General features: G+C 47.5%; 2 protein-coding genes across 3 annotated transcripts; one reads left to right on the forward strand and one right to left on the reverse strand.

Annotated features, from left to right (window-relative positions):
• Nucleotides 1-605: 605 nt before the first annotated feature.
• Nucleotides 606-3,527, reverse strand: MRPS16 (mitochondrial ribosomal protein S16). 2 transcript variants are annotated; one of them, XM_083375783.1, is made up of 4 exons: nt 3,442-3,527; nt 2,275-2,349; nt 1,189-1,449; nt 606-824 (listed from the first exon to the last, which is right to left on the reverse strand). In XM_083375783.1, the coding sequence occupies exons 2-4, from the start codon at nt 2,285-2,287 to the stop codon at nt 670-672; spliced, it is 429 nt and encodes a 142-aa protein (XP_083231909.1). In that variant the 5' UTR covers nt 2,288-2,349; nt 3,442-3,527; the 3' UTR covers nt 606-669. The 2 variants fall into 2 exon arrangements, with proteins under 2 accessions (XP_083231909.1, XP_083231910.1); XM_083375784.1 differs by having other exon boundaries at nt 2,275-2,346; nt 3,442-3,510.
• Nucleotides 3,528-4,418: 891 nt separating this feature from the next.
• Nucleotides 4,419-9,491, forward strand: CCDC27 (coiled-coil domain containing 27; the record flags this gene model as incomplete). Its single annotated transcript, XM_083375643.1, has 12 exons — nt 4,419-4,571; nt 4,836-4,962; nt 5,385-5,519; nt 6,188-6,321; nt 6,517-6,693; nt 6,895-7,122; nt 7,274-7,460; nt 7,927-8,057; nt 8,606-8,683; nt 8,850-9,062; nt 9,156-9,260; nt 9,369-9,491. 12 exons carry the CDS (start codon nt 4,419-4,421, stop codon nt 9,489-9,491), a joined length of 1,791 nt encoding a protein of 596 aa, XP_083231769.1.
• Between the last annotated feature and the right edge of the window lie 3,678 nt (nt 9,492-13,169).

A 13,169-nucleotide genomic window follows, 5' to 3' on the forward strand; every position in this document is an offset into this window, starting at 1 on the left:
TATTCCCAGAGAAGCCTCTGTTGTAAGGGCCCCACCCTTCAATCCTGTACATAATGATTTTTTTTTCTCTGTAAACTGTTCAAAGATTTCTACAATGCTGTGACCAATTCTCTTTCCCGTCTCAAACATCCCTATTTCAGAGAAACACTTTTCTGCTTTTAATGCTAGATTTCTGACTGCGGGAAAATGTATCTTTCCCCCCCCCCACACACACAAAAAGACGGCTACATTTCTGCTTGCAACTACCGTACGCCTTATTGAAAACTGCAGAAAATTAACTTTATTTATAAATCGGCTAAAACGGCCAAAACTCGTCCCCAGGGCTTTGAACCGTCTCCTGGCATTTGCGCGGCATCGAACCCAAACCTCAGCAGGTTTTCGTTTACATTTGGGATTGAATCGCGCGGACTAGGCTAGGAAGTCCAGAGTTCCAGGTTGCGCGGACCCTGCCCTGCGCACTCCTAGGCAGCAGGCCATTTGGCGCGCGGGCCTCTTTGAAAGAACGGGAGCCAAGCTTGGCTTTGAACGGGCAAGAATTCAGGGCGAGGTTCCGTAGTCGCGAGTCACAATGCCATGCGGTTAAAAAAAAGGAAAAATAAAATAAAATCGACATTATCCTTTCAGTGTCCAACGGTGTGTGAGGTTTTTTTTCCCCCCTCACTCCATCGATCAATTCTGCTGGTGTTCCTGCTTTTCCTCCAAATCTCCCTCTTCTTCTTCTTCTCCTTTTTCAGCTGCCTTTTCTGCCTCCCGAGCTTTTTTCTTCCTTAACCGCTCAGCGTTTGTGATGGTCATCGGATGCAGGGGGAAAAAGCCAGAAAGACCTAAACATTTTTTAAAAAAAAATTTTTTTTTTTAAAAAATGCATCACTCTTATGCGTTGAGCATCATTTGCAAGTGCAATAGGAAAAATATCGAGCACACGGGGAGTCCAGGAGTTACTGTGGCCGTACCAGAAATTTTGCCATTAAGGGGGGGGGGGGGCCTTGCATGACTACATCCGACTTTAAAGCCATTTTTGCTGCAGTCGTTAAGCAAGACATCGCACGACTTGCAACATTCCGTCGGCTTCCCCAGAAAGGTCGTAAAATGGGGAAAAACTCACTTAAATGTCTCACTTAACAATGAAGCTTCTGGGTTCCATTGAGGTCGTTAAGTCGAGGACGACCTGTGATCCAAACCACTCACCTAGCAGTTTTTCCGCCGGCTTGCTCAGGGTGGCTCCGTAAGCAAACCAGTGTTTGAAGCGGTCGAAGTTGATCCCCACGATCTTCTCACCGTAGCGGTTGGGCAGAGGGTCGTAGCAGCCGATCTGCTCGAGATACTTGCCGTCCCGGGCGCGCCGGTTGTGTGCAGCTACGATCCGATAGAACGGCCGGTTGGTGCAACCGCCGAGGGACAGCCTGATCACCACCCGGACATTGCGGTACGCCCTCAGCAGGGGGCGCCCTGTTGGGAGGAAATTGGGGGCAGACATCCTAGGTCAGCAATCGAGTTAGATCTCGGCTTACAACAATTCATTTATTTATTTTATTTATTTATTTATTACATTTTTATACCGCCCTTCTCCCGAAGGACTCAGGGCGGTGTACAGGGCAATAAATATTAAAAAAAACGGAATACAAAAGTTAAAAAACGATTAAATATTATGCCCAAGTTTAAAACAGTAATTAAAAAACATATTAAAACCCCAACCCTAACCCATCAAACCAGGTCAGATTGCTCGAATAAATAAGTTTTTAGATTGCGCCGGCAGGAGCGAAGGTCGGGGGCCATCCAGAGCTCAACCGGCAAGCGGTTCCACAGGTCTGGCGCGCCCACAGAGAACGCCCTCCCCCTGGGGGCCACCAGTCGGCATTCTCTGATCGGAGGCACCCTGAGGAGGCCCTCTCTGTGGGAGCGCACTGGACGAAGGGAAGTTGACGCCGGCCGCAGGTGTTGCCGTAGGTAATCCGGACCCATGCCATGTAGGGCTTTGTAAGTCATTACCAACACCTTGAATCTCACCCGGAGGACAACTGGCAGCCAATGCAGCTCGCAGAGCAAAGGTGTAACCTGGGAGTATCGGGAGACTCCCAGCACAACTCGCGCGGCTGCGTTCTGCACCAGTTGGACTCTTAGGGACTCTTTGAAGTTACAACAGCAACAATGACCATGGTTCAGTTACAACCTTTGCAAAGTGCATGCAGCTTGACCCGGCCAGGTGGTGGTGCATGAAAAAAGCACCAGATGGTGGGCATGGAGATATATAAAGCATTCTGTAATGCCACTTACCTAGCTGAACCATGATGCCCTTTTCCAGCAGAGAAAGGGGGGAGAAAAATCAGGGTAACGGAGTCCGGATGGCTGCTGGGAAAGAACAGAGGGCTAAAAAAGCCAAGTGTTTGCAAAATGGTATTTTTATTTCAAACCAGAAGGAAAAGAGTCTCCAGGGAAGCCGAGACGCGATTCACACAACCAGTGTTTCTCAACCTGGGCAACTTTAAGCTGGGTGGACTTTAACTCCCAGAATGCTGGCTGGGGAATTCTGGGAGTTGAAGTCCATGCAGCATAAAAGTTGAAAAACTGAATTAACCCTACAAATATACAAACATAAAGGTGGTTCTTGACTTACAACAGTTTGTTTAGGGACTGTTCGAAGTTACAACAGCACTGAAAAAAGTAACTTACTACCATCCCCATGGTGACATGACCACTTGGCAACAGAATCATATTTATGATCCCCTTTTGTGACCTTCTGACAAGCAAAGCCAACAGGGAAACCAGATTCACTTAACAACCAACTTACTAACTGAAAAACTGCAGTGATTTGCTTAACGGCAGTGGCAAGAAATATAGCAAAACTCACTTAACAACTGTCTCACTTAGCAACATAAATTTGGGGCTCCGTTGTGGTCGAGGACTACCAGTATAAAAACAAGCCTTTGACACACACACACACACACACACACACACCCCGCGGTATAAACCAGCGGCTGCAATCCCAGCTTGTACGGATGCTAAAGCAGGCTTGGGGCTTAAGGCAACCTACAAACTAAGGTCATGACAAGCCACGATCCAAACAAGCCGAGGTTTAGCAGATGAGGGAAACCCAGCTGCAGAAAAACACAAGAGCATTCAGAAGTCCAAGGCAGCGCCTGAGAGGAGGAGAAGGCTCAAAGGGAGCTCACCCCGAGCTTCCTTCTTGCACTCAGGTTGCAAAGCATCGAGCTGCACCTGTTGAATTTCTGCCAGCATTGCAAGGAGCCCTGCAAGAGGGAAAACCGGGTCACTCGCTTTTTGCAAGGCGCTGATTCAACGGAAGGATTCCCCCCCCCCCCGCTATGCAACAGTGGCAGCTTCTTGCAAAAGGCAGCCCACAATTCAACCGATGCAGTTGATCTAAGTATTATTATTATGGTCCGAGATGAATAAGTTGCACCTGGTGACTTTCCGCCTTACCTGCAAAGGCCAAACTCCCTGCCGAGACCCCGGACCCAGCGGCCAGGAAAGAGCGTTCCTCCGATCCCCGGGAGCTTCCCAACCAAAATCCACGCCTATCCAGCTCAAGCCTCAGACGCATGCGCGCAGCCCCGGGAATCCGGGCCGCCCAATCAGATCGCGTCTTCGGAGGTGCCCTTTCTGGTCCGGGTCTCCTCGACCACGCATGCGCCTCCTTGTCGCGGAGTAGACGTAATAGCGCCGCGCGTCGATTTTCCGCCAAGTTGCTAAGCAACCGTATTAGCGTTGTTACACAATTGTGAATTACAATGCGGGTCTCCAAGTGGCTTAATTTAGACATCCAGCCTGTCATGGTGGCTATTCACAATTAAGCATTATTTCATGTGTTTATTTTCGGGCAGGTAAGCTGGTTTCCTCCAAGCTGCTGGCTTTTGCAAAATGGGGAACTACCATCCCCATAAGCCCCAGCCTGGCAAATCCAAGGGTTAACCCCCCCACCCCCGTCAAGCCACCAGAAAGGAAGAGTTCAGCCTGGCTACCAATCCTGTATTTTGACTCCTTTACTTCTATTACTATATTATTACTTTATATAATATGTGAATTATGTATATATATAATATATGTATTTTATATATATTATGTACATATAGGAGTATTAGGGATGTTTGCTGATATCTCCGTCCATCCATCCATTATCTATCTATCTATCCATCTATCCACCCAATCTACATACTACTTATTTATCCCTCCATCTATCCTTAAATTGCAGCCATTTCTTTGCAAGGAATAAAATAAATACAGCCAGAAAGATAATCTACTCTTTTATTTCCCCTCTTAAGATCAGGTCATGGGTAAAAAAAAATATTTATTCGCCTAGGAGTTGACAACAACTTGATGGTGCACAATAATTGTTAAAAACTTGATTTTTTTATTTCTAGGACTTTTTAGTTGGAAGAGAGAACGAGGTTTCTGCATTCATGGAGAAAAATCCTACCTTAATGAGGAAGGGGATAAATGAATTGAGGAAGACGAGTTCCCCACAGCAGACCCTTGTGTGGAATCGTCCCAACAGTGATAAAATCCATCCCAGTAAAGCATTTCATGCTGTCAAGCTTTATTATGAGAAACAGGTAGGCAATGCCTCCTGCTTGATTTGCAAAAGGGCTATTAGTCGTATTAATATTTGGAAAGGTATTAATGCAGGCAGCCCTTGACTTATGGCCTCAGTGGACCCCAAAGTTTCTGTTGCCCAAAGACTGCTAGTCCTTTTCCCTAGAAAAGAAAATTCTCCAGGGTCTTTCCAGTCCCCAGCTCGTCTTTTGGTTAAAGTTGAAGAAACCTCCAGCTTATAATAAGCGGAGGGAGTTGAGTCTTAACTTTCTCCCGTCTCCCAGGCCGAGGAGCAAAGGAAAGTTTCTAGCATATCAAGTGATTTTTCCGACTCGGTGCTTCAGAGCTGCTTCCTGAAACGGCCGGGATGTCCTCAGTATTGCCACCAGGCCACATCGGCCTCCTTTCTCGGTAAAACTCGTAGTCCGCATCTCACTTGCTTGGCCTCCATGATGCCCCCGCCCCCCCCCCCCTCGGCTTGGTGGGTGGTCAGCAAAATCACACAGTAAATACGAGGCAGTTGACCGGCGTCTGAATTTGGATCGTGTGACCCCTAGGCATGCTGTGAGGGTCGTACGTGTAAAAAAAAAGGACCTAAGTCACTACATGTCCATTTTTCATGCTAATGCAAACCGTAGTTTAGTGCAGCGTGAATCCACTTTTTTCAAGCTTAAGCTAGAATTACATAGAATCTCGGGGCTGGAAGGGACCTTGGAGGTCTTCTAGTCCAACCCCCAGCCCAAGGCAGTTAATACCATCCCAGACGTGGAAGAGTCAGAACTGAACTCTCTCTCCTTGCTGTCCCCACCTCACCTCATTCCTCTCCCCAGCAGAGAGCAGCTTTTTAAAGCCTGTGGAACTCCCTACCAACCTCAGCACCATCAGTCTGACTTCCCAGATCTCCCTGGAAGACTGGAACTCCCTTATCCAAAATCCCGAAGTTTGGGATTCGAGAAGTCGCATCAGATGTAAGTTTCTTTGTCTGGCTTCAGTTACAAGGTTTTCTTCCCAGAATCTTCCCAAGAGATTTATAGCATGAAAGCAGCATTGGTCCTTCCTGTGGGGAATTATAATCTACGCTTCTGTTTACTCATTAACCTTTATCATACTTCTTCATATTAAGAAAATCCTCTATATTATTTCTATATTTTTTTTAGCCCTGAAGGGAGAAAACACTTTTTCTAGTTTTGATATTTTACTAACTTTTAACAAATACTGGAATATTATACATAAAGGGGATTTTTAAAAACCCTTCATTTTAAACCCAGAGCACAAAAGTACATTAGCATTTTCATTCAATTATATGTGATGATGATGATACCTAGTAGGTTCATGAAATGTCTGCAAGAAAACCACCCAGCTCAGAGAGCACCAAGGACCCCACAGTCCTCCTCCTCCTCTCCACAACCCCCACTCCCTTCTAGCACTGATGATGTTACCTTGTTGGGTCATGAAACGTCTGCAAGGAAGCCACCCAACTCACTGAGAGTCACAGTTCAACCCCGGAGCTACAAATCTTTTCTTCTATAGGCCGGCCTCTTGTTTCCCCCCACTAACCAAAAGGGGGCACCCCACAACCCTTTGTCTGTCCTCTTCGGGTTGGCCTTGAGTGATGTTTCTCTTTCCGCATTCCCAGTTTGTCGCTCTTTATCCTCGGAAATCATGCTACCCAAGTGGAAGAGCTTTACCGAAGGCATCCTCCCCCCCACCAACATTAAAACACGCTCCGGGAACAGGATGCCGTGGTACATCCCTGTGCTTCACGAGAAGGTGAGGACTTGAACCCAACAACCAAACGGAAGGGACGAGATATAGGGGCTGAAAAGAGCAGTTTGCAAGGAACAGGCTGGGTTTTTTCCCCCTTTCGAGTCCCGTGGAGATCTAACCGTGGAAAATCTGGACGGGGGCGTATTTAAGTTATTCAGTAGGGGATGTTCGGCTGAGTAATTTTGGTTCCCTTCCCAGGATGTGAGTCTGAATAAGATGGGAGAGGAGGTGGCCCGCCTTGCTCCTTATGAAGCCGAGTGTGCCCGGAAGGATGGAGTCATCACGGTTCTGCGGGAAGAGGTCGAGGCAATGCAGAAACAGCTGGAGCAGCTGCAAAAATGGCAGGCCACGATTTTAGGGAGCACTTCGGTTCAGGTAGTCGCCCTTTTTTCTTCGCTTCTTTATCTCGTGCCTGGATAGCTGCCAGGACCTGTTTGGTTTTGTTGCTTTTTTCCCCCTCCAAGCCACCAAGTTTTCTTTAGCGAGATTTATGAATTAGCAATAGCAGTAGGCTTATACGCGGCTTCCCAGCCCTCTCTAAGTGGTTGCTTGCTTTCCAAATCTTCTTCCTCCAAGGATCCAGAACGGGGCGTCAGCCAGCTGCTGGACACCAGCTCCTCGTTCCAGCCGGGATGGAAGAGCACTCCCTCGATCCATCTGGATCTGGCGGAGGACTCCAGTCAGGAGTTTGAGCGGGTAAAAGCGTTGCTGAGCCAATCGGAGCAGAAGCTGGACTCGAAAGCCTTGATCCTGAAGATGGAGCTCTTGAAAGACCACGCAGAGCTGGAACACATAGAGAAGGAGGTAAGGACACAAAAAAAGGTTGTGGTGGTGTTGCCAAAAGGGATGGGAACAGATCTGATGATGGGAATTCCCCCCACCCCCAAATAACAACACAGTCGCAACGGTGACGGTCTTCTTCTGTTTTTCTGCCTCTCGCGTGGGTGGAAAAAAGAGCCTGGTGGAAATGGAGGACGACAATCTTTCGAGCAGCGAATCGAAAGTGGGGGAAGGGGAATCGAGCGACCGGGAGGAATCGGAGAACACCTTGATCCTCTACAAGCTGTTGGAGTTCCAGAAAGTGAACGAACTCCTGTACGAGGAGCTGCAGAAAGCAAGGAACGAGTACGAGCTGGCCACAGGTACTTCTAGAAAGCTCGAGAACCTGGAGTGGAAAAAAGCTGTAGAAGCCGTAGGCGGCTCTGGCATTTCCCTTCAATGCCAGGGAGTGGGGGAGGGGGAGCTGGTGGAAAAGTGTATTTTTTATCTGTTGATTGATTGATTAATAGAACGATAGACCTAACAGAAATGGAAGGGACCTTGGCCCAACCCTCTGCTCAAGCCGGAGACCCTATGAGGGTCTTCTAGTCCAACCCCTGGCTTTAGCAGGAGACCCGCTATCATTCCGGGCAAATGGCTGTCTTAAAAACCTGCAGTGATGGAGCACCCACCACTTCTTGTGGCAAGCCGTTCTCCTGGTAAACTGTCCTCACTGCCAGGAAATTTCTCTCTAGAGTCTGCTGGGGGAATAAAAGGCGAAGAAAGGAAGTATGGGTGGAAAATGTGGGTGGGTGGGCTTCACCGGCTGCCTTCCACTTGCTCCTCCAGGCGCGATTTCATCCTTGCAAAGAAAGTTGTCTTTTGAGGAGTCCCAACTCCGGAAAGCTCATGTGGATCAAGAATCCTTGGAGAAGGAACTCCGGGAACGAGGCGAACAGCTGGAGGCCATGTCTAATAAGGTTGGTCAGTGGGCTTGGGCAGTACTATGCAGCCGTGTGTCAAGAATGCAAGTTTGGCAGCTACATGCCTCTTGGTTCCTTCTTGCCATTAGAGCTGGGTGGGAGGTGTTGCTTTAAAAGTGTTTAGATGGAAACTGTCGACTCTGCCAAAGCTCGTGAGAGCCTGAGTCACTTCCAAGGACACTGAAGCAGGAGTGGAAGAAAAGCAGCCGGTTCCTATAACAGAGGGAACTTGTTTAGTGACTAGATAAAAGGAGGGAGAGGGATCATATCCGAGCAGCTTTCTTCCTTGTTTTCACGATTAAATATATATTTTTTGTTATCCAAATACAAACTACAAAAAAATATTTTATTTTTCTTGGTAAGTCTTGACGCTCTCTTTTTGCATTGGCTTTTTGAGCAGCTGCTGACTCATTTTTTTTGCACGCAAGACACCACAGGACTCTTGTTTTTTATGCATTCCTTTTAGTAAAAAAACAAACAAACCCTGCTCATTGGAAATCCCCAACACGGGAACTTTTTCCCCAAATCCTGCCTTTCCTTCTTAGTTTTGCAATTTGCGGGAGGAGAGGAAACACAAAGAAATGATGGGGTCTATCGAGAGAGAGAACTGCGAACTTCGACAGGTAAGGGAAACACACACACACACACACACCCTTGGATATCTACCTGTGGATTTCTGCTCTTGGTTAGGTGTTTGGGTCAGCCCCACTCTGTGGACCAGATCAGCTGTTCCTCTTCCTATTTTAAGACCCAGAATTGACAGAATTTTTCTTCTCCTCCTGGTTGCAGGAGGTGACCAAACTGGAGGCCAAACTGGCAGACCAGGACCAGACCATCCACTCTTTGCAAAGCAACGTCCAGCAGCTTCAGTCGGAGTTACTGGTGAACCAGCATCGCAGCGGGAAGCAGCTGAGCAGCCAGAACGAACTCCAGAAGCAGCTGGAAATTTTGCAACGGGCGGAACAGCAGACCAGGGTCACTCTGGAGAGCGTTAGCGCTCGGGTAAGACTGGCCCTGGAGCCTGTTAGGGGCAGCGTTGCGGGACGTCCCTTTCTCCGTTACCCTTCCCTCTTTCTCTCTCTCTCTCTTCAAAAGTTTGAACGATTCCGTAGCAAAATTATCCAGGCCGCTTACAGCACGCCGGGCACCAAGTCTCCTCAGGCTGAAATCACCGACGAGGAGGTCTTAGAGGCCTTGCAGGTAAGATGGTAGAAAGGCTGGTGGGGGGGGGGGGGGGAGGAGAGACCCACGGCCTGGCGTGGCTGCCCTCCCCCTCTGCTCTTCCTGACAGTCGCCCCTGTCTTTCAGAAAATCATAACCGATCGTCTCGACTTCCACCAAATGTTGAAGCAAAAAGGTGTCAAAGTCCCGTCACTCAGCTCCGAGCCCGCCCCGCCGACGACTCACAAGAAAAAAGCCGGGGGGAAATGAGAAACCCCCTCCCCTTTTTTAAAAAAATCCACCCCCCCTCCGGAAAAAAAACCTCTTGAATTTCTTACTCTACTCCTGAGCTGTTCCTTTTCCAATCTCCAATTAAACGATGGCGCTCATGATTTTTATTTCCCCCCCCCTTTTCCTTGATGATGAAATAAGCAGGAGGGAGGCTGGTGGAGATCGCTCAAAATTTGTCCCGTTGTTTTAGCCGTGAAATCTGGCCGAATGCCGGCTTGAAGTCAACAGATGTAATTATTGCCCACCAAAGTTGGTTAAATGAGGGGCTTGGATTAAATCTGATCCCCATTTTCTACCCAATCAAATTCACCAAGTTGTCGGAAGTCATAAGGTCTTGACCGCAGGGTGTAGGTCAAACACCTGGCCAGGCTACAGACCTTGGATTCTGAATTCTATCTGGATTGATTATTTTTTTTAAATTCCGAATTTAATTCCAAATTTTTTAAGTGCTTTACCACCTGCCCAAAATTTACGTCGCTGAATGAGACATTGGTTTTAAGTGAGTTTTGCCACTTTTCTGGCCACCGTTGCTAAGGGAATCACCGTTTAGCCACACGGTGGTTAAAGTGAATGTGGTTCCTTCGTTGGATTGTTGGAAGGTCGCAAAAGGGGGTTACGTGACCCCCCTCCCTCGGGACATGGCAACCCTTGTAAGTTGCCAAGCATCTGAATTTTGAGCATGTGATCATGAGGATGCAGCAGCAGTTACAACTGCAGCTCATAATTTAGGTTTTTCGGTGCTGCTATGACTCTGAGCAGTCGCTAAGTGAACCATTGTGAGTCAAGGACTGCCTGTTTTATATAATAATAATAATAAAGTTGGAAAGTACCTTGGAGGTCATCTAGTCCAACCCCCTGCTCAGGCAGGAAATCCTGTAACTGTCCAGTCTCTTCTTAAAAACCTCCAGTGTTGGAGCATTCACAGCTTCTGGAGGCAAGGCGTTCCACTGGTTAATTGTTCTAACTGTCAGGAAGTTTCTCCTTAGTTCTAAAGTTGCTTCTCTCCTTGATTAGTTTCCATCTGTGGCTTCTTGTCCTGCCTCCTGGGGCTTTGGAGAATAGCTTGACTCCCTCTTCTTTAGGGCAGCCCCTGAGATACTGGAAGACTGCTATCATGTCCCCCCTTGTCCTTCTCTTCATTAAACTAGACATACCCAATTCCAGCAACCGTTCCCTATATGTTTTAGCCTCCAGTCCCCCGATCATCTTTGTTGCTCTTCTCTGTACCCTTTCTAGAGTCTCGACATCTTTTTTACATCATGGTGACCAAAACTGGATGCCGTATTCCAAGTGTGGCCTTACCAAGGCATTGTAAAGTGGTATTAGTACTTCACGTGATCTTGATTCTGTCCCTCTGTTAATGCAGCCTAGCACTGTGTTGGCTTTTTTGGCGGCTGCTGAACACGGCTGGCTCCTATTTAAGGGATTACATCTAACGCTGGATTTTCTTTTTCAAAAAAATGGAGTTGGTGATGAAAATTTTGCCTAGCTAGATGGGAAAGTCTGCCGCGCGCTATGTTGCTCGCACACTCCAGAAATATGTAAAACCATCTTTTGCATCTTCCCAGCCAAAGAGGCTAGCAAAGCTTCTTTGTGATTTATTTTAAAGCCACAACTTTATTGTGGCTTTAAATTATTTCAGATTTCTTGGAGTGTGTGTTGTGTATGCTAAAGACCACCTTGGGCTTCTTGACTGGTGGATATTTTGCCAAAGCAAGGCAGCCAGCCATGTTTTCATTCTTGTTCTGCCCACATCCGGAAACTTTTCAATTCGAAAAGATGGCAAGGGTTCAACTCCGTCGGGGGAACTCTAGCCATCCCAGTTTCTTCGGCCAGCATCTTCTCAGCTTTTCCCACGACGCCCCTCGTGGGTGATAAACGGGTTAGAATCCGGAACTGGAACTTTCAGAACGATTTGAAATGAAACGGACCTTTTTCATCCTTGAATCCTGACTCCGGACCCTTGCCTGCTTCCGACCGGACACAGATGGACGTGCTGCTGACTGCTTGCTTGCATTCGTAGGCCCAAGGATGAGAGGTTTGCAGGAAAAAGACAAACCTCGATACAAAATGCAGACAACTTTCCTGCCTTCTCCTCTCCTCTTCATCGTCCTCTCCACCCTGCAGGGTAAAAGTCTGATTAACGGTGAGTCGCTCCGACAAACTTAAGAATCTTGTCTCCGTGACTATTTTTAATTTCCTCTGTTATTTCTCCCCCTCCCTCTTTTAAAGCATGCTGGACTCTAATTTTGTGACTGCAGGACTTGGGTTTGGCTAGTCTAAAGAAAAGAAGAAACGGGCGACATGATTGCAGTATTCCAGGATATGTGGAGGGGGTGTAACTTATTCTCCAAAGCAGCAGAGGGCAGGATGAGAAACAACAGTTGGAAACTGACCTAAGAGAGAAGCAACCTGGAATTAAGGAGAAACCTCCTAACAGTGAGGACAATTAAACAGTGGAACAGCTTGCCACCAGAAATCGTGGATGCTCCATCACTGGAGGTTTTTAAGAAGAGACTAGACAATCACCTGTCTGAGATGGTGTAGGTTCTCCTGCTTGAGCAGGGGGCTGGACTAGAAGACCTCCAAGGTCCCTTCCAACTCCTATTCTATTCTATTCTATTCTATTCTATTCTATTCTATTCTATTCTATTCTATTCTATTCTATTCTATTCTATTCTATTCTGTTCTGTTCTGTTCTGTTCTGTTCGTTAGCTAAAGTTAAAGTTTATTGTTCTGGCATGGTCTCTCAGCCCCGAAGCTGCACATTCCTGTATTCCGGATGGAGTATAGTCTTTTCTCCTCCATTGCTTCTCTTCTGCTCCTTGCTTAGATCCCTATAAATACGAATGCATCCGCCAGAAGATGTCCTGCCACCCAAAAGCCATTTGCCAACTGGACAAACTCTCTTCGGAGTTTTATTGCCGTTGCTTGCCAGGCTACGACGGAGATGGCGTCCATCTTTGCCAAGGCAAGTCCCCGCTCGTGTCTTTACTTTATGGATCCTTTTAGGTGACCTCTGCAGCTCCCAGGGTGAGGACTTCAGCTCCCATAATTCTCCCGGTCATAAGATTGAGGAAGACTCATGAGTCTTTTGAGCTCTGCGGTCACTTCGAAAACAGTCGTTAAACGAACGGTCGTTAAGTCAAGTACTCGCCATTGATTAGTAACAAGCCTCTCCACAAGGTGGGGTGCAGAAAAAAAAGGGGACTGAAATATATCTGGCATGCTGAAAATGTTCAGGTTTTACTTGGCTAGCGTGCTTTTTTTTTTTACTTATTATTATAAAAGGACTCATAAATTCCCCTTTCTCTCGGCTTGCAGCCCCGGCCTTCCACCTCACCGTTTCCGACGCTTCCGTCTGTGACGAGATGGGAGAGCAGGTGTGCCTCCTCCACGTGAAAGAGCCGACCGTCACTTTCCGCGTCTCTGTCTCGGCTTCCGCCACCCGCCGTATGCCCAGCCTGGTCTGGTACAAGTTCTACACTGCTCAGAGCCCGCAGTTCCACAGGTAAAGTTGCTGCCCGATTTCTTACCTGCTTGATTCGGTTAAACTTAACGGCTTTGCGGACAGCTAAAAGATGGGTAAGTGCTGGAGGAGAGGCCTTTCCTAGGAAGAGCTCAGGGGACAGATAGTCCTCGCCTTAACGACCATTC

Source organism: Vipera ursinii (genome assembly GCF_947247035.1).
Source record: "Vipera ursinii genome assembly, chromosome: 17".
NCBI lineage: Eukaryota > Metazoa > Chordata > Lepidosauria > Squamata > Viperidae > Vipera > Vipera ursinii.

What these genes read in the sequence shown, in the direction of transcription:
- MRPS16 (XM_083375783.1), bottom strand. An exon ending in GCCGGCGGAAAAACTGCTAG is followed by an intron (nt 825 to 1,188) that starts GTGAGTGGTTTG and finishes AAAAATGTTTAG; the next exon opens with GTCTTTCTGGCTTTTTCCCC.